Below are 17,900 nucleotides of genomic sequence, written 5' to 3' on the forward strand. Positions count from 1 at the left end.
TGAGCAAAAACCAGGCCAGAGTTGTGTGAGCACAGCCGACGCTGAAAGGTGTTGCTGCAGAAAACAGCTCCTCCTGTGCGATCAGAATATGAACAGCTGAAAACTTGCACTAAAAGGATAGAAGAAAGAGAAAAATGCACTGCAAAATACATCAAAGCAACCACACTGCCTTTTACCAGCAGTTTGCTGCTAGCTGCTGGCCAGGATACCTCAGAGGGACTCTGCAGAGAGGACTCCTGCCCTCCCCCTTCATGCACTGCCTAAAATGCTTTTGAGGGATTGCTTCCTGCAAAGGAAAAGGGACTGGGAAAGGAGCTGGGAGGCCCGTACAGTGCCTGACATGCCCTGTTGGACCGGTGTGGATGATGCTCATGTTTACCTGGTTTCCCCGATGTGGCCATCATTAGCAGGAGGCCTGACTGATGGGGGACATTTTCCCTCAGTCTGGGACATGGGGAGGAAGATGGACCCTTCCACATGGCAGCCCCAGGCTTTGAGTGTCCCCAAGGGTGGGTGAGCAACCTATGGCAGCTATTCAGGGCTCAGCCCTGACCACCAGCTGGGGCATATTCCCTGCTGAAGCCGCTGCACACACATAAATACTGCTGGGGTGTAAAGAAACAAGAAGGCTGTGACATCTGGTATGCCCAGGACCTGCATGGCGGAGGTGGCTCTCCTCTCCCAGCTTCGGTGAGTGCACACATAGGTACAGATACTGAAGCAGCATCAGCAGCAGAGACGGAGGGAGCCCACCTTTACGTGCCCCGTCCTGGAGGACCGACATCTGCTGCACCCGTCAGCACTGCCACAAAGGCAGAGTGGTGTCCCCAAACTGCAGCGGCCACGTCCCGGGCAATGCCGCTGGGCTCTTTGGTAAGAGCCATCTGTCCCAGCCTCCTTGCTCCATGGTGCAGGGGAAGAGGGGTTTGCCCTCCCCCAGCACCACAGGGGGGTCACTGACACCCGGGGGCTTCCCTCCCTGCCCTGGGGCAGGGCTCAGGTCACTGGTTGAGCCTCCCGGCTTTCATGGCCATTGCTCCCTGGCACCGAGCTCTCCATCCACACTGACTCCAGCCCCTGGGTCGGGCTGGAGCTGGGTTTCCCCCGGCACCAGCCCTGGGCTCAGCAGTGCCTCTCCTCTGCAGCACAGGGCAGAAGCCAGGCAGCTTTCTGGGATGCAGCACTTGCTAGCATGGGCACCATAAAGCTACAGCTGTTCAGTTACATTTTCTAAGCTCTTTTCCTAATTTTCTTTTCATAACTGTCCCATGAACGCACGCACCCAGATAAGCTTTAGAGTTCCATGTGTACACAAAGCCACACGCTTGCATGAGATGAGCACGTGGGTCTGCTACTACTGCGGGCTTGACCCGCCGTCGCCTGGGCTTTCTGCGCCTGCCCCTTCTCCAAACCACTGCCCCCAACATACAACTCTGCAGTCTCTTTTCCCTTCCCGGCCAGTTCACATGCAACCACATCACCTCTCTGCCATTTGCACATCCTGTCCCCTTCTTTCCTCCTCATTTCTTCTGCTTTGCAAGTTAGACTACATCAGAAAAGGCAGCGCATCTATCAGATTTTTCTGAACACCCTGCTCCATTATAGCTATTTTTAAGAGGCATTTCTTTAAGGCATAACTCGTTTGCAGGTGTTTCCATGCGATAATTTGTTGGCACATGACAAGCTCCAAGTCAGGTCAACACAAAGAATTATGCAGTAATGGAGAAAAGGCAGGGAAGGAGGGGAAATGCTCTAGAGCATCAAGACTTCTGCAGAAGTGAGCAACAAAGGAAATAGAAGCATAACCTGAGGAACGGGAGGCCCAATTGCAACCTCACTGAATGGGAATCAGGAATAAAGCCATCAATGCCTGTGGGGCTGTAACAGCAAACTGGGTCTGACCAAAAGGCTCCAGGCTGAAAAAAAAAAAATCATACAAAGGAAGGGAAATTTAGGGGACTCCATCTATTGTCATGTCTTACACATGTGGGGAAAAAGAGGCACCCAGCAGGGCTGCAAGCAGCTCATAGGTCTGGCTACTGCTGCCTGCTCTTCCATCAGACTCAAAATATCCTGTCCCGTGGGTCTCTCCCACCAAGATGCTGCCCCAGCGCAAGCTACTGTCTTCTCCTTCGGCCATCAGCGTCCGTCCAGCAAGAAAGTCCCAAACAGCACCTCCTGCACAGCCCTGCTGAGCTTGTGCTCTCGCAGATCACACCAGTAGTCCAAGACCATCAATCCCCAGCTCCAGTGGTTTCCATAAAAAAACCACAACCCAAACACCTCTTCCTTAACACCACCCCCCACGCACAACACTGAATCCTCCCTCCAGCCAACTGAACTCCTGGGATCTTTATAAAAAATGAAGTATTTTAACATGTTGCTTTCAAAAGGTTTTTTGTTTGTTTGTTTTTTAAAAAGGACGGTCAGCAGTGTCACCTCCTTCTGAAGGGGAGAAAATGGAAGCATGGATGCTGTTTGAGCTTTAAACACTTTAATACAAGCTCTCAATCAGGTCCTTGGAATAACTGCAGTTTCTGCACCCCCTGTTTGGTGTCAGAGGACCACAGTCCCTTGAAAGGGGGTACCAAAGTTAGTGAGAAAGAAGCAGCAAGGATGACCACATTTACAGTAACATATTTAAAGCAAAAGAAATGCATTTGACTCCCTGGCTATCAGCAAGCATTACATAAACCAAAAGGCAGGAGTAATCTCTGTTTCCATCCAAATTAGAGAATAAACATGACAGATAATATTTCCTAACACCGGCAAGAGTAACGGTATTTAGGAAGGTTTCTGCCATTACAATCAAGGGCAAACCAAAGCAAGCTGACACTCTTCTGCTAGAAAGTCAAAATCATATTTATGCTCCACATGCAGTTTGCGTTTACTGTGTCACTTGTGCGGAGTCAGACTTCACATCTCAGAGATGGTCGAATGCATTTTTGAATTGCTCTGTTTATCATCTCAGACGTCTGAGGAGCAAGATCCAGTTCCATGATTTGCTCCTTTGCTGCTGAGGTTTCATCTCAAGGGAGATGATCTCACTGCTGCACAAGATTACCATCTTCAACACAGGGGAGAGAAACTCTCGTGGTCAGAGTGAAGCTGCTTCACCATTGATCGAGTCTGGCTGCCAACAAAATGCATGTACAGCACTCAAGCAATAACTATCCACCCCCCCCACCCTGGCCGTTTGCTGTTTCTATGCCCTTTATCTGAGGATGCACTCAGTCAGCTCACTCAACACTCCATCCGTTATTTGCCCAAATTAAGCCCATACTACGCAAGGATTGTCAGAGATCCTACAGACCCCAAATTGAGATGGGTTTGATGTCCTCAGGGCCTTTTAACACCAATCTGCCCGTGAAAAGCAGCATTGTGGCTCTCACCCCTGCCCACACAGCCCTCCTACATGACCCACCTGTAGTGGGAGCATCACTCCAAAGGGTATTTAAGATATCACTGCTCCTGAGTGGACATTTCTGCTGTAAACTGCATCAGCCCAACCACCTCCAGCAGTGGATACCTCCCTCTTGGTGAGTAGAAGGGCTTGGGGGGAATAGTCAGGCTTAGCAGAAGCAAAGCCCACCAGCCTCCTTACTGCCCACTTGCCCCCCGAGTCCTCCTCCACAGTGGGATCTGGGAAGGCACAGCTCAGCTGTGTGGCTGCCCAGGAGACTCACATAGCTGAGCAGGACCCCAGCTCAGTAACACTCCCTCCTCACCCTGACAAGGAGCTGGCTGCCAGGGAATCCCTCGCCCCAAGTTATTTTTGGGGAAAAAAATTTGCCTTTTAATAAGGGGTGCATGAGAAACCCAAGCAAATTGAAGGGTCCTGGATAGCAATGCACCAGCTGCAGTCAAGAAGCATTTTAGACCATGAGCTGGGCAGACCACTCCAGCAAGGGACAACCAGCTTCAGGGGAAAAAAAAAAAAAAATAGATTTTCCTACCAGTCAAAGCACAGGCAAGTCCTTTCTTTGCATCCTGAAGACAGCTGCCTAGCATTGCTCTGACCCCTTTTCTTCCACCAAAAAGAGGGCAAAGCAAGCCCCTAAAGCACAGCAAACAAAAGGAAAACAAGCAAGCAGCACTTCCCTCTCACAGCCTCAGCGGGTTGCCTTTATACCACCAGCCCCCATGGATACTGCAATTACCTTCCCAACCTACAAGGCACCTCCCCTCCCACACACCTGGCTCAGCAGGAATGACCTAGGCTGGTCATTGCTAACGAGTCATCACATGCATCTGGGGAATTTTGGCAGCTGCTTGTATTTCGGACTTCACTGAGCACAAGCAAATTGAGAAGTTTTTTTCCTCAGCGCTAAGGGTCCTTTTTAGAGCAGCTTCACAGCTGAAAGTCAGTCAGGGTCAATTTTCCGTAAGAAAATCCCCTTCTCTGTGGTCCTTTAGGACAATTATTTTAAAACCACCACCCTCATCAAAACACCACTGTAAGTAACACATGTTTGTGTGATTGTCCTCATCTGCTCCTTGGTATTTTCTGATTCTCACACCAAACCAGGCTGAAAGCAAAACTCATCTCCTGCCTCCCCAAAGCTCCTCTGGAGCTGCCTGGGTGGGAACAACCTCCCTGGCTCCCGGGCAGCGCTGCTGGGAGAAAAGAGCTGCTACCAAGCATCTCTTTGCAGGTGAACGCACACCAGGGTTGGGGGGATGAAGTAATTCACACCTTGAATGTGTTGTACCTTGCGGGCATGAAACTCTGCCTGGATAGGTCAGGATGTTGGCTGGGGTGATGAATGGTACTGAAGCAGATCTGGATTTTGGCTGAATTGTGTCCAGTTAAAGGTGTCTGTGAACAAATGGGGGTTTCTCATGGTTGGGCTGGAATAGGACATGAGATCCAGCACGCTACAATGGGCATCATGCTCCAGTTTGGGATTTCCCCCCGCCCCCCAAAGTCCCACTCCTGTTCGAGCGCAATTCCCCATGCAGGGTGACTCTGGCAATTCATGCCCGGCTCTGTTCCTCCACAGACCAAGCCGTAGCCAAAGTTATGCCAAAATAACCCGCTTTTAAATGGTGTGAGTGCATGCACAAGCAGAAGTTCAACCGATTTGCTTTAAAAACACTCCTTTAGCTAAAGCGTAGCTAAAATGTGCTATCTCCTTCACCCAGGGGTTCGGGCTGTAGTGGGGGGCTGCAGTGCTGGTCTCCAGCCCCGCTCTCATCCCCGTCCTGCTGCTCACCTGCTGCTAAAGCCACGTCAGCGGGTGTCCTTGCTGGGTTTTGCTTCGTTTTTTCCTGTTTTTGAGCCAGGGTAGCAGTCCTGTTCCCCTCCGCCAAATCTGCTGGCTACTGGGCCAGACGGACGCACCAGCAAGCACAAACCCGGTTGCGCTTCCAGCTTTCCTGGCCTTTCCTGCAAATACACCCCGGGTGACTGGGGGGAACCTCGCCAAGTGGCTGTCAAGGGCTAATTGCAGCCCTTTAGTTAAGTGACCTCCGGCCCTCAGTCACCGTCCCGCCAAGGGGCTGTGCTGCTCCAGCACCTGCCGACTCACGCCCCAAACCTGGAGAGGCTGTTTTTTTGGGGGGGGTCCCCTTGTGCTTCCTCATGCCTGCTGAGAAGGACAGAGAGCTTTTCCCCACTGATACGATGGCCAAGGTGGGAAGCCCGATGGGGCTCTGTCTGCTTCACGGGCCGGGGGAGACGGCGGGGACCCCGGGCTGCGCGCAAAGAGGGGAACACTGAAGGAAAAGAGCAGGGAAAAACCTCCCCAGCGGTGCCTTTCACTTGTTTAACACAATAAATAAAAGACAATTCCACTGGCCGGGGATATAACCACAGCCGGGTGGGTACCATCCACCGGCGGCCCCAACCAGCCCGGCGGTGCCCGGGGCGGGAGAGGCCGCCGCACGCCCACGGGTGTTTGTTTGTCCGTCCTCCCACGCGTGTTTGCTTGTTTGTCCCCCCACGGGTGCCCGCCCGGGGCTGGGCGATGCATTTGCGAGGCGGGGGGGCCTCCTGCTGGAGAGACACGGTGAGGGGAAGGCGCGGGATGCAGGCAGCTGCAGAGGCTTCCCCCCCCCTCCCCACCCCGGGGCGATAAACGCCCTTTATCACTCATTTTTTGCAACACTTTCTTCTCGGCCATCTGGTCGGCAGCCCTATCTCGCCCTCCCTCCCCTCTAACCCTCGCTCCTCTGCCTCCAGAAGCTGAGGCTTGGCAGAAAACATCAACTATCACGACCATCGTAACAGACGGTACGTGGGTGGGCACCCGTGGGCACCCCACGGCCTTTGGGGAAGCCCCAGAGCACTGGCTGGGGTGCAGCGCTTGCACTCTGGGTCGATGCGTGGAGGTAACATCCAAAACCCGTGGGAGCCAGGAGTGTTTCCCGTCACGGCGCTGGGTGAGACCTTGGCTGTGACCCTGCCATGGGGCTTGTCTCCATCCTCTCCCTTCCTGGTGTCGTGCTCCGGCTGGGACCCCCCCACCGTGCAGTTAAGGAAAGGGCAGTGGGGTCTGGAGAAAGGCAGCGAGGACAGCCCGAGGCGCAGAGCAGCGTCCCGCAAAACACGACTGAGCGACCTTGGCCCCTGCAGCCGGGAAGCGTTGACACAGCAGAGATATAGTAGACCTCTGCAAAACCAGGAGCGATGTGGAGTGGGGGGGGGGGGGTGACTGCCCTGGTGTTACTCTTTCGTGGGTGTCTGCTCCCGGCCTTGGTGGAGTCAGACGTGGGGTAGGCAGCGGCTGCTGGTCTGAGCCAGCGTGGCTGCCCCAAGCAGGGACAGAGGAACAACTTCATCTGAGCCATGGGCTCTGACAGACGAGCTCTGGGGCTCTGCCAACACATCCAAGGCATTAACACTCCCAGATGGCTGCTCTGTCCCTCCGCCGGGAGCTACCATGCTTCCTAGCTGGAGCAGGAGGAGGGACATCTGCCTGGGCTTCAGCCACCACGGGTCGCTGCTGGCCTCCTTGTGCAAGCCTGTCTTTGCTCTCAGGTGAGAGGCTGGACCGTAAAGCCAAGCTGCTGAGATGCAGATGTCCAGGAAGATGTCCAGAGGAGCAACGGGGTAGCCTGCAGCAGAGGCTGGCCCGGGCACATGAGGGTGGTGACACTTTGCTGGCTTCTGCCGCTGCCAGGGCTTGCGGGCAGCTTGTTTGCACGGGGATCAAAGGCTGAGGAATGAGTGTGTTGCAAAATGACACCCTCGCTTACTGAGCACTGCTTTCCTACGGCTTATCTATGATGAATGCACCAACCCATCAGCTTTCTTCTGGGCCGTGGAGTCCTCCTATTCCCTCTGGGATGCCCCCAGACCCAATATCCTCATATTACAGAACTGCCTTCTCAGAGTGGTTTTTCCAGCGTGGCTCTCCAAGACCCGGCACAGATGACTGCGGCTCCCCTTCGGGCACCCTTGAGTGTGCAGCACAAAGCTTGCTTTCTTTCCTAGCAGGGTTTGGGTATCACGGGACAGAAGGGACCCTGGGTTGTACAAATCGTTGCACAGCGCAAATCTGGATAAATTCCCTTGGAATCCTGAGTCCTCTCCATTAGACTGCGATGGGTCGGTCTAAGGGTCACCTTCTTGAATCACAGGAGCGAGTACAATTTGCCTTATTCCTTCTGGAGAAAAAAACCACAACAGAGCGTAGAGCAGCACAGCTTTATTTCCATATTTTGACCAGAAATGAATCTCATATAGAGTAGAGAGTGATGTAACACAAGCCCTAAGTATGTGCTTCCATCCTGGAATTAATTGCCTTACGCCCCTTGTTATTTATAGCCCTGATGCCATTCCCAGCAGCTCCACGCTGCATTACTTGGGCTGTGCTACTCGGGCTCGCTGCCTCCCGCCAGATCTGCAGCACCGTCGGCAGCTGTGTTGTGTGTGCAGATCACATAGCAACTGCGCACAGCTGCCTGCCAAGGCAAACCGGCCCCGCTCGCTCGCTCCCCTGGCCAGTTATTAAATGAAGGCAGAGAACAAAGCAGCAGGCGGGGAGGGAGAAGTGTGGGGAAGAGCGAGACCAGATTCCTTGGCTAGCAATACCTAAAATCTCCCTCCGAAGGCAGCCCAGGGTTTGTTTCAGTGTGGAGGGCTTCTGCCCTCGGAGCGGGGCTGGTGGGATGGGAGCTCCAGGCTGTGGCGCCGACCGGCTGACACGGGTTGGCAGGGGAGAAATAATTCCCGGCATTGCTGATAAAGCCACGTTAAATCACACGCGGTTTTCCTGCTCTGAGCCAGCTTGCTGCCCCTCTGTCGTGAACGGCAAGAGCAAAGCCCAGCGGGAGGGTGGGAGCAAGGAGGCACGGGGGTCTGGGTGTGATCTAGACCACGGCTGCTGCTTCCTCGCTCCTGGGTGAAATCCAAGTTAGGGCCCCAACCGATTTGGCACGTCGATGCCTCGAACGCACCACCGCGGCTGGGAGAGGCATCTGCGCTGGCGGCACCGGCCAGCAAGCACAAAATGTGGGCCAGGATGGGGGCAGGCTGGGCCCCTGCGGCAGGGCTGCGGCTCGAGCCAGGATTTGGCCCTTCTTTGGGGATTTCTGTCTGCCGCCTTTTGCATCTACGGGAAAACTTTTAAGTCTCTCAAAAACTTCTTTTAGGCAGGATTTTCACTGCGCCTCAAACCTCCTGTCAGCAGCACACCTATGCTGGATGGCGTGACAACCCCTGGGGCTCTCCCTCGGCTCCCGGCTCCCAGGGACGCGGAGCGGTGGCCGGCTGGGTGAGGGAAGAGCAGCCGGATGACCCCTCACGACGGCGGTGCAATTCCCACTGAGGCATGGCAGAGCCGTCACCTTTTCAAGCTATTTTAACACATCGTGCCCAGCATCTGGGGTGAGGCTGCAGCTCTCCCTCGGGGAAGTGGAGGCATTTACCTCCCACGCAGCCGCTGCTTTCTGATCAAAAGAAGCTGAAGGATAGGGGGGACCAGAGCAGCGACTGGGGCTGGAGAGGTGGCACGGAGGCCAGGCTGCCACTCGGGTCCCTTCCCGCTACAGCTTCTGCCTCCTGTGAACGCCAAAGTCCGCAGTGGCCGAGTTCAGGAAGAAACAACCTACAAGTTTCATGCATCAGGAAATGCCAGTTTTACACAGTCTGTTAGAAAATATGTACGACACAGTAATCGGATTCATTTTATTAAAAAACTTGCAATAAAATTCCTTGGAATTCACCATCTTAACTTTGAGAGTTGCAATATTTTACTAGTACATAATAACACAGTCTCACATATTTACATTATAATCCTCTATATAACAAAAATAGCCGTGTTGTACTACTGAATAATGCTTCCAAATATTAGCCTCAACATTTCGGTACTTCCCCCAGCTGAGTCACTGTCCATGCTCTTTAGCATTTACAGTATATAACAAAGCAAGAAGGACAAAAAATAAAAAGTGTGTGCCTCATGATTTCAGGCAAATCCCTTTAAGATGGTAGTTCTCCGACTCCCACATTTTTCAAGAGAGATAAAGTGCCTTGGAGGGGAAGATGTATACGTTACAAAATATCAGCAAAGAGTTAAAGTGTATTTGCAATACTGTACAGACAGTAATGCTAGAAAAAAAGGCTCGCTTCACAAACTGCTGCTGCACTGTTTTGGCAGAAAGTCACAGGTAGCAGGGGAGGGGAAAAGCTAACTACAAGAAAAAGAACCACCTATGCAAATGCCTCTGCGTGTTTTTGCCATGGTCTTTCTCTAGGTGTTTCACAAACCAAAGCGCAGCTGTCCGGAGAAAGGAACTTTTTTTTTAACGTGGAGATGAAGGGTCGTTTCCACAGTCTAAAGAAACACAACGTGGTCAACCTGCAGAAACCGACTGCCTTACCAGCAAACCAACTTCAGTCAAAACCAGGCTCCCAACCTGAGGGAGCCGCAGCGCAAGCGGGGATGCAGTGTGTGAGTGTGACAACCCTGTCACCCCCCCCAACCCCGGGCTTACTAGGGGCCCCCCTGGGCAGGGGAAGAGGCAGGGCTGAAAGCCGCCCAGTAAATCCGCTCCTGCTGTCCAGAGCAGGGCTGATTACCTTGGAGAATTGCACTGGGACAGACCATTGTCTCCAAACTGGAAGTTATTTCGGTAAGCTGTGCACTGATCCATATGGTATTTATTTTGTTCAGGATTCTTCTTCCCTTTTTAACATTGGCATTTGCTGGTACGGCTCTGCAGCGTGTGAGAAGAGACACGGCTGGAAAAAGCTTTGGAGCCATCACTGAAAACCAGGATACTTCTGCTCTGTTCATGAACTGCGTACAAATGGGACGCCACATTTTTTTGGTTTGCTTATAAACTACTCTAAATAAAAATAATTCTCTTCTGGAAATGGATGGAATGTATATTTTGACAAGTACAAAACCATTTTAAATGTTCGCTAAATACAAGGAACATCTTGCTATAAAAATAACAGACCCTCCCACCCACTGTCCCCTCTTTACATTTCTAATTATAAAATGGTACAGTCATTTCAGGTTCCTAACATGAAACAAGAAGTAAGGATGGTATTACGTACACATACAAAACATTTAGATATTTGACATCTGAAATAACCGTATACATTCAGAGCAAACAAGCAACTTGATCTTGCTATTGTTTTTAATGCTACACAGGACTGAAGGATCAAGAAATGAACAAGAAAGGGAAAATGTGATTTCTTTTTTTTTTTTCTCTCCTTTTTTTTTTTTTTGCATTCACTCCAGAAAAAAGTAACTTCCACCGATTCACAATTAAAATAGTTGAGAGAGACAAGATTAATTTCAGATGGAAAACTAATCCGTTGGCTTTTCATTCAAAATCCACAACATCTTTCATTCATCTTTCCTCTCTATTTCTCCCTTTGAAATACAGCTCCTGCTTGGAAGGTTTATTTTGTTGAAAAGGAAGTGCCAAAGAAGAGAAAGGGAGCCGAGCGGGTTTCCAGCCTGGCGGGGGAAGCTGCGCGGCAGAGGGCAGCCGCCTCCCTCGCTCGCCGTCCCAGCCCGCAGCTGCCATCTGCTACACAAACAAATCCAGCCTAAAAAGTCCATCTGGCGTTCCTCTTTCAACTGCAAAACTATCAATTAGTTCAGGTAACAGCTTGGTAAAATAAAAGAAGTGCTTGTGTTGGATCAATTGTCCCTCTTTAAAAAGTCTGCGAGAACAACACCTCCACCCTCATTTTCCCTCGCCCCTAAAATATTTCATGACATTGTTTTTCACCGCTTGCGTTAACCAAGCTGATTCATTTCTGTCACACTGGTTGCCCCATATACGCTCACACATTTTGCACCTATAAAACAAATGAGTCAATGCTCAGTGTTCTTCAATGAAGCAGCAAACCCGGCCAGCGCTGGTTATGAAGAAGCTCGGCTCTCCTGAACCCGCCGAAACCCCATGGCCTATCTTTCATTAAGCCCTTAAGCTGAACTTAGGCTGGCTCCTTTCCTCCGTGCTGAATCAGAGCCGTCCAACCTGCTACAAGAGACACAGGCAGCACAAAATGCAAGAGAGGAAGCAGCACGGCCTTAGTTTGATCCCACCATCTCCTTCCCCTGCAACAGAGACTCACACTAGAGCAAACATTTGTGAGAGGGGCTGGGAAGGAACAGGCTGGATTTCTCTGCCATTTCAGTCGGCAAAAGGGATGTATCCCAACGGCAAAGCAAGCCCTCCCTTTTCTGTTTAGAGAGTCAGCTTGTCCTGGCCTCTGTTCCTAGCAGCCCAGTAACTTTGGCCCTACAAGAGGGATCTACAAGAACAACAAATGGTTAAAAAAAGTCCATTATTGCTAACGAATAGAAATCAATAAATGACTATTGGTTTTCTTGGTTTGCACAGCCTGTAAATTCCTATTCCTGGCTTATTTCAAACTAGATGCTTAGTCAGGAGCTTTTCTACAGACAACAGACCACGAAGGAGTGAGCCTCTTAGCGAGCCTCTTGCAAACAAAGCCTGGGAGATTCCCAGCTGCCTGGGCTGAAAGGCAGTTCCCGCAGTTACGCATAACCTCTATCGTCATTTCAGTACAGACCAATTGTCACAACAAGGACTTGCAGTCCAGAGATTTATATATAAAGACTTGTGCCCCAATCTTTGCCTTTTAATCACAGAATCCGCTCAAAGGGCTGTGGCATATATTCAAAGGAAAAAGTTTGTAAAGGCAAAACTCTGGAAAATCTATATGACGACTGCACTCCAGGTTTAACAAGAAGAGCAAATGAAACACACTTTACGGAAAATCTGTAACTGTGTTGTACTGATGACTGAAAGTACACAGAAGTGTTAAGTCATCTGCAGACACCTGCCAGGGCAACCCGTCCATATGCAAAGGTCTTCTGAGCTAGACATTTTTCAAATTGGACAAGCATTTCTTTTTATTTAGCAAGGGGGGAAAAGAGGGTGGGTTAACAGGTTTGACAACAAAAAATTTAGATCACAAAATGCATATTTTTTGAGAAAGATTAAATTCAGAGCTAGATCCAGGGTTCATTTTGTTCACAAAATAAGAATGTATCCCAAACGGGTCATTCAATGAGAGACGAAATACTGCCCTTCTTGCAATGACTTCTTCTGGATCTGATCCAGAGGTCATTAAAGTAGTGAGATCTGAGGGATCTCTTATCATATGCAATTTCAATAATTTTTTCAATATTTGGCCTTTATAAAGCCTTTTTCTTTAGTGCCACAATCTCCCTCATATAAAAAGTCTAAAAATGGCAGCTGCTTCTGTTTTCACTACAATACAGTTTCCACAGTCATATCGATGTACTTTTATATGCATACATGGCAATTTAATTCTTTAGAATGCCTAAAGAATGAACCGCAGTGCTATGAATGTCCTGATCCTGGTTTTGAGGCTCTAAAGAACTCAGAAAATGAAAAAAAACCCGAACCCTCGGTGAGTGCCAGATCTGCATCCCCACCAGAACGGGTCAGCCGCGAGGAAGGGATGCAGAGCTGGTGCCTTGCACATCTTCACACACACATTAGGTCGTTTGTGAGCGCAAAATTCTGCCCATATAACTTTTTATGTGTCCTACCTATTGAACAGACCTTTGGGAGTGCAGTTTATGAACCCCATGAAAATCAAAGGATACTCAGAGCGCAGTCCCTGTCTGTCCTAGTTTCATCTTGCAACCCAGCCCGAGTGAAGATGAGCCTCGCTAAGGTGAATGCTTCTCCCACCTACTACATGGAAAAGAAGAGAAAAGAGCCTTAGATGACAGGACAAGAAGAGCTCGGAGAGACGCCAGATCAGCTTAACGACAAGAGAGCTGCCACCGGCCCTGTGCAGGAGGTGCCCCTGTGCCCAGCCACTGGTGCCGTGGGTGGGCAGTCACGGCACGAGCCTGCGGAATTATGTGCATGAGCACTTGTTCGTCAGAGGGCACCAGAGGATTTGTTTTTTTCCTGGCTGCATGCTAAAGGCTGCTTTCCCTTCTGAACAGGCAGTGCTGTGTCCCCGGCGTCTGAATCCCACGTATTTAATGCCAGAGCCCAAGCTTAGTGGGCAGCAGTACCGAGGACTCACGCAATGCTCAGGACGGGACTAATCTTACCCAAAGCTGCAAATCGGGAGGGTTGCTTTTACCCTGCGAGAAATCTCAGTGGAGAGACTCATGTAGGCAAAAATGTGCATGGGCATGCAGATCTGCAGAATTAAGGCTTTCATACATGTAACGAACATACATCTGGGCGTCTTAATATTTATGAAGCACCTCAAATTCCCAAGGCATTTCACAGGTTATATATACAAAGAATATTGTCAGCCAGGTCCTGCTTTAGGAAAACTTTTCCATTTGACACAGGGGCTTAATTATGCTCATAGAAGACCTGTTGAAAATAACGTGATTTTGGTACAAGTCCAAAATTAGTCGTAAGTGCTTTTTGGAAGAAGGACGGAATAAAACATTTACTTAAGTGCTTTCCTGAGTTCTGGCTTCAGTGTTGTGTAACCTGGCTTTGCACTCGTTATCACTTAACAGTGCTCAGAGCTGTAGAACACCTGAGGACAGGGACGGAAGAACATCTTCCCTGAGCGAAACTGCAGGTAGTGCTGGCAAAACAAAAGCAGAAAGACTCCTGACCCAGATTTACTAGGACGCCTCTTTTGAAAGACCACAGTATGGTGATACGTAAAAATGTCTCGCCCAGCCTAGCACCCTGCCTCTGCCAGGGGCCACCTGTGGACCCTGAGGGACCACATCTAGTACGAGATACTTAGGAAAAGATCATGCAGGGTACAATCCCTCTCCAAAATCCTTCACTAACTCCTAGAAATATGGGCAGGGTCTCAGCTACCATCTATGTGATGCCCCCTTGAGTACAGCTCCCTTCAATGATTTTGCTGGGCGAAGGACCCAGTGCAGTATCAGCTGGGAGTTTTGCCTCCTGCCGTGCTTTTCCACAGGCCTCGCTTGCTCTGCTGTGCTGTGGGTGACTCTGCTACGGCAACAGATAATTAGTCAATCTATCCATTGAGATTAACTTAATTAAGTTTGTGAAATAAAACGAAGACTTTGCGACAGCTCCTCTGAAACCCAAACAGTTCAGCCAGGAGTTTTTTGTCTGTGTGCTGGGCTGCAGTGGGTGGATGTTAAAGGATCCCTGACAACTCGGACATCGTGTTCATGATGTTCCCGTGACATGTAGCACCCAGGCTCCAGCGCTAGAGAAGAAATTGTACCGGTGTGTGTACTTTCCACAGGGAGACCTGACTGTGTATACAACCAGCTTCACTCTCCCCCTGCAGTCATTTGAGATGAATTTCATTCCTGTGTGAAGGGCCAGTATTTCGTGTAAGCACCACTTAAATCCCATTTCAGCATTATTTCCAGAGCTTAAGTGCAGCCGATGCGGTACCTTGTGCAAACTCTCTTGTGTAGGGGTGAATTTCAGCATCGGTTCCCCTGATGCTGTGGGCCTTTCCCATAGCAGCAAGGAATACAGAAGACATTAAAGGATAAGGAAAATATGATTACAGAACTACAAATATTGGCAAGACTGACCTAGCTGCGCCCTCTGGAACAATCTCTAACCTTCTTTTTAAAACAAGCAGATTTCCAGCTGCCTGTATCTCTTTAAAAAGAGGTGTCCTTTCAAATGGCTTATAAAAATGTAACAGCACATTTCCGGATCATGGTTTTGAAGGATGATTAGGCTGTGCTCCTTTGCCTCAAAGTTACCCTGCAATTTAGGGACTGAGAACATTAAAAAAATTAAGCTATAAAATGAACTGAGTTCTAACTGGACTGAAAAGCATGGAGTATAATTTTTCCTTCTTCCTGTACTAAAGAAGGACGTTGGCCAAAATTTTAGGGATAGTTCTAAACACATTTTTTCCTGAATAAGATCTGACAAACCAAATTTTGGCTGGAAGTTGGTTTCCACATCTAACAAGTAAATCCACAAGGAGATTAAATGCAGCAAGAACCCTAATAGTTGCATTTTGAGATGCTGCCATGACACCATCAAGTCAAAACGTTTGACCTCTCCATGAAATTTCAATGTAAGATGAACTGTTGATTCTATGGACTTACTCAGGAAGCAGTAATGTGATTCAAATCATCTGACTGTCAACAGAAACCATTTACTCTTGTATAACAGTAAGCTAAAAATGCTTCTTCACAGTTGCGTATTTTGACTGAAAAACGAAATCATATACTGAACAAGTAACGATAAGCTTTTCCCTGGAAAGCAGAGCTCAGGATGAACTAAATAATCACCACAGGTCATTATTATTTAGGTGTTTTGATTTATGTTAGTTCTGTTTATTTTCAAATTCCCTCCTCTCTACCCAAAATATTTTGGTATATATATCTATATACAAACTGCAAGTATTCCATTATGCTTGCGACAACGTTGACAGGGACTCTGGAGGGCAATGAACCACCTGAACTCTTGTGTTCGATAACAAGCAGGCAAAAACTGCTGTCAAAACGTTAAGAAGTGAAACACACTAAGAAAAAACAAAACAAAACAAAACTAAACAAAACAAAACAGGAAGTAAACATTTCAACCAGCTGCCTCCCGTTTCATTAGCAATTTCTGACACTGATATCGGCATCTCCAGACCCTTTGTAAGAATATTCTTGTCATCTACCTAATGCACAGCTGTTAACAAGAAGCCTCTGGAAACCTCTCAGACACTCCTTTAGCCTACTGGTCAGATTTTGGTCTGTAAAATTAAGAAAAGACACGATGTTATACTAGATCTTCTTTTCCAGCTACTGAATTGTGACTTGAAGGAAGGCCATTAATGTACTGACAACTGCTAACAGCATAAAATATAGCAAAGGACCACAAGGACGGAGTGAAGCTTTAAGCTTTTCTTTCTCTCCTTCACACTGTACGATACTGGTCTAGAACAGAGCTCTAAGTAAAAGCCAACATAATGCAGTTTTAACCCAAATCTCAGCAAGCTCTGTTAATTCAGAGCTCTCTTACAAATAAAGGCCTTCAGAATATACCATTTCCAAGGCTCCCAGTTAATGAAAGCAGGCTTCACATTAATGCAGGGTGCTGGTGCACCATCCTTCTGAAGCCATGTGTACTTCACGCAGAAACAACAAGGCAATGATAAATCCTGGAGTCAGATCATGAAGTGACCAGTGAACGGGAATTCAGATTTCTGGATTGAACTCTTGAAAAAGCTGGGGTCAGTCAACAAAAACAGAGTGTCCATCCATAACAAACTATAAACAAACAAACAAACATAACAAACATACGTCTTTTCAAAAAAAAGAAACAAAACCCCAATCAAACAAGTGTAGAAAACACTCAAGCTGTCATTTCAGTTGCGTATTTATGAGCCACTGAAGAGTTACATGACTGCTCTCAAGCACGTGGGTAAACTGGAAGCACTCATCTCCCATTTGAACAAAATGAACATACGTAGATGATGAAACTGCATCCAGGCAGACACAACTCTTGCTATTGCTTTTCGTGACCATCTCAGAATGGAGTGTGCAGGAGTGACAGTGCTCTGGAGGCATGTGCATGACTGGTCCAAATCCTAGAAAGCTGACTCGGTCCCTCCCTGTGACCCTCCCCTGTAGTTTAGTGTTGGATCTCTGTTTGTTTTTCAAGACTTCACCTCTTCGCAGTCTTGATCAGTGGAAAGCTCCACATCGGACAGTCCAACCTCCATGGCCATAATCAATGAAATATCTGAATCACTGCTGACTGCTGGCTCCTGTTCATCTGTGAGGGTAGAAAAGACAGGAAAAGGGCATTATGGTCACATCTTTCTGTCAACGTATTACTGTTTTTCAGTTCCGCAGATGGGAACCAGGGGTTTCCCCACCACTGAGGTTGTGCTCAGATTCCAAACTTTGCTCTTATTCAATATCCGTCTAAAGCATTTCAAAAATATCAGAAAGTTCAAGCCATCAGTAGCGAGAAACACAATGACAAGGAGCCTGGATGGGTAACACTTTCTTCTGCTCCTAATCCTCCCAGGGCTCTCCAGCCATGCCCTTCATCTCCACGACCTTCCTCCCACGACCTGAGCGCTTCCCTCCCCATCCCCTTTCACTTCCTCAACGTGGCATCATCCTTCTCTCCCCACAAAGGCAGCAAATTATGGACAAAGTCACAGGCACCTGGTGGGGCAAGTCGGCCATCAGGAAAACATTTCTAACAGGAAAAAAATCTGCCCAAACCCTCATTAGGTGACAGAATCTCTGTTAGCAGAGACTTTTAAGAGGGCGCCTGGCTGATGCCTGGAAGGAGCGACACGGGTGTCGTTAGTTCTGCCCCAGGACTCAGGACCAGGCTACCTGCCTTCCCAGGTGCCTTCTCTCATCCTTTTCCAGTCTCTTTTCTATTCACCCTTTCCTCTGATTTGCAGATACCTTGCAGGTTCTTGATCCAGGCCAAAGGGATCTACCTTAATCCACCATGATCCCAAATACAGTAAGAGTCAG

At 48.9% G+C, this 17,900-nt stretch overlaps 1 protein-coding gene across 2 annotated transcripts in view; it reads right to left on the reverse strand.

Annotated features, from left to right (window-relative positions):
• Nucleotides 1–9,119: 9,119 nt before the first annotated feature.
• RNF150 (ring finger protein 150) overlaps nucleotides 9,120–17,900 on the reverse strand; it is a 127,182-nt gene continuing 118,401 nt past the window's right edge. The window contains exons 7-8 of one of the 2 annotated variants that reach the window (XR_008239434.1): nucleotides 15,618–17,175; nucleotides 9,120–15,583 (exon numbers count right to left, since the gene is read on the reverse strand). Coding sequence is in view for 1 of the 2 variants with exons in the window: in XM_052815979.1 (XP_052671939.1) it covers nucleotides 17,057–17,175 (119 nt within the window). In the remaining variant the exon portion in view is untranslated. Of the gene's footprint in view, nucleotides 17,176–17,900 lie in introns of both variants that reach the window. The other variant, XM_052815979.1, reaches the window with a different exon arrangement.

Source organism: Harpia harpyja, chromosome 2 (genome assembly GCF_026419915.1).
Source record: "Harpia harpyja isolate bHarHar1 chromosome 2, bHarHar1 primary haplotype, whole genome shotgun sequence".
Taxonomy (NCBI): domain Eukaryota; kingdom Metazoa; phylum Chordata; class Aves; order Accipitriformes; family Accipitridae; genus Harpia; species Harpia harpyja.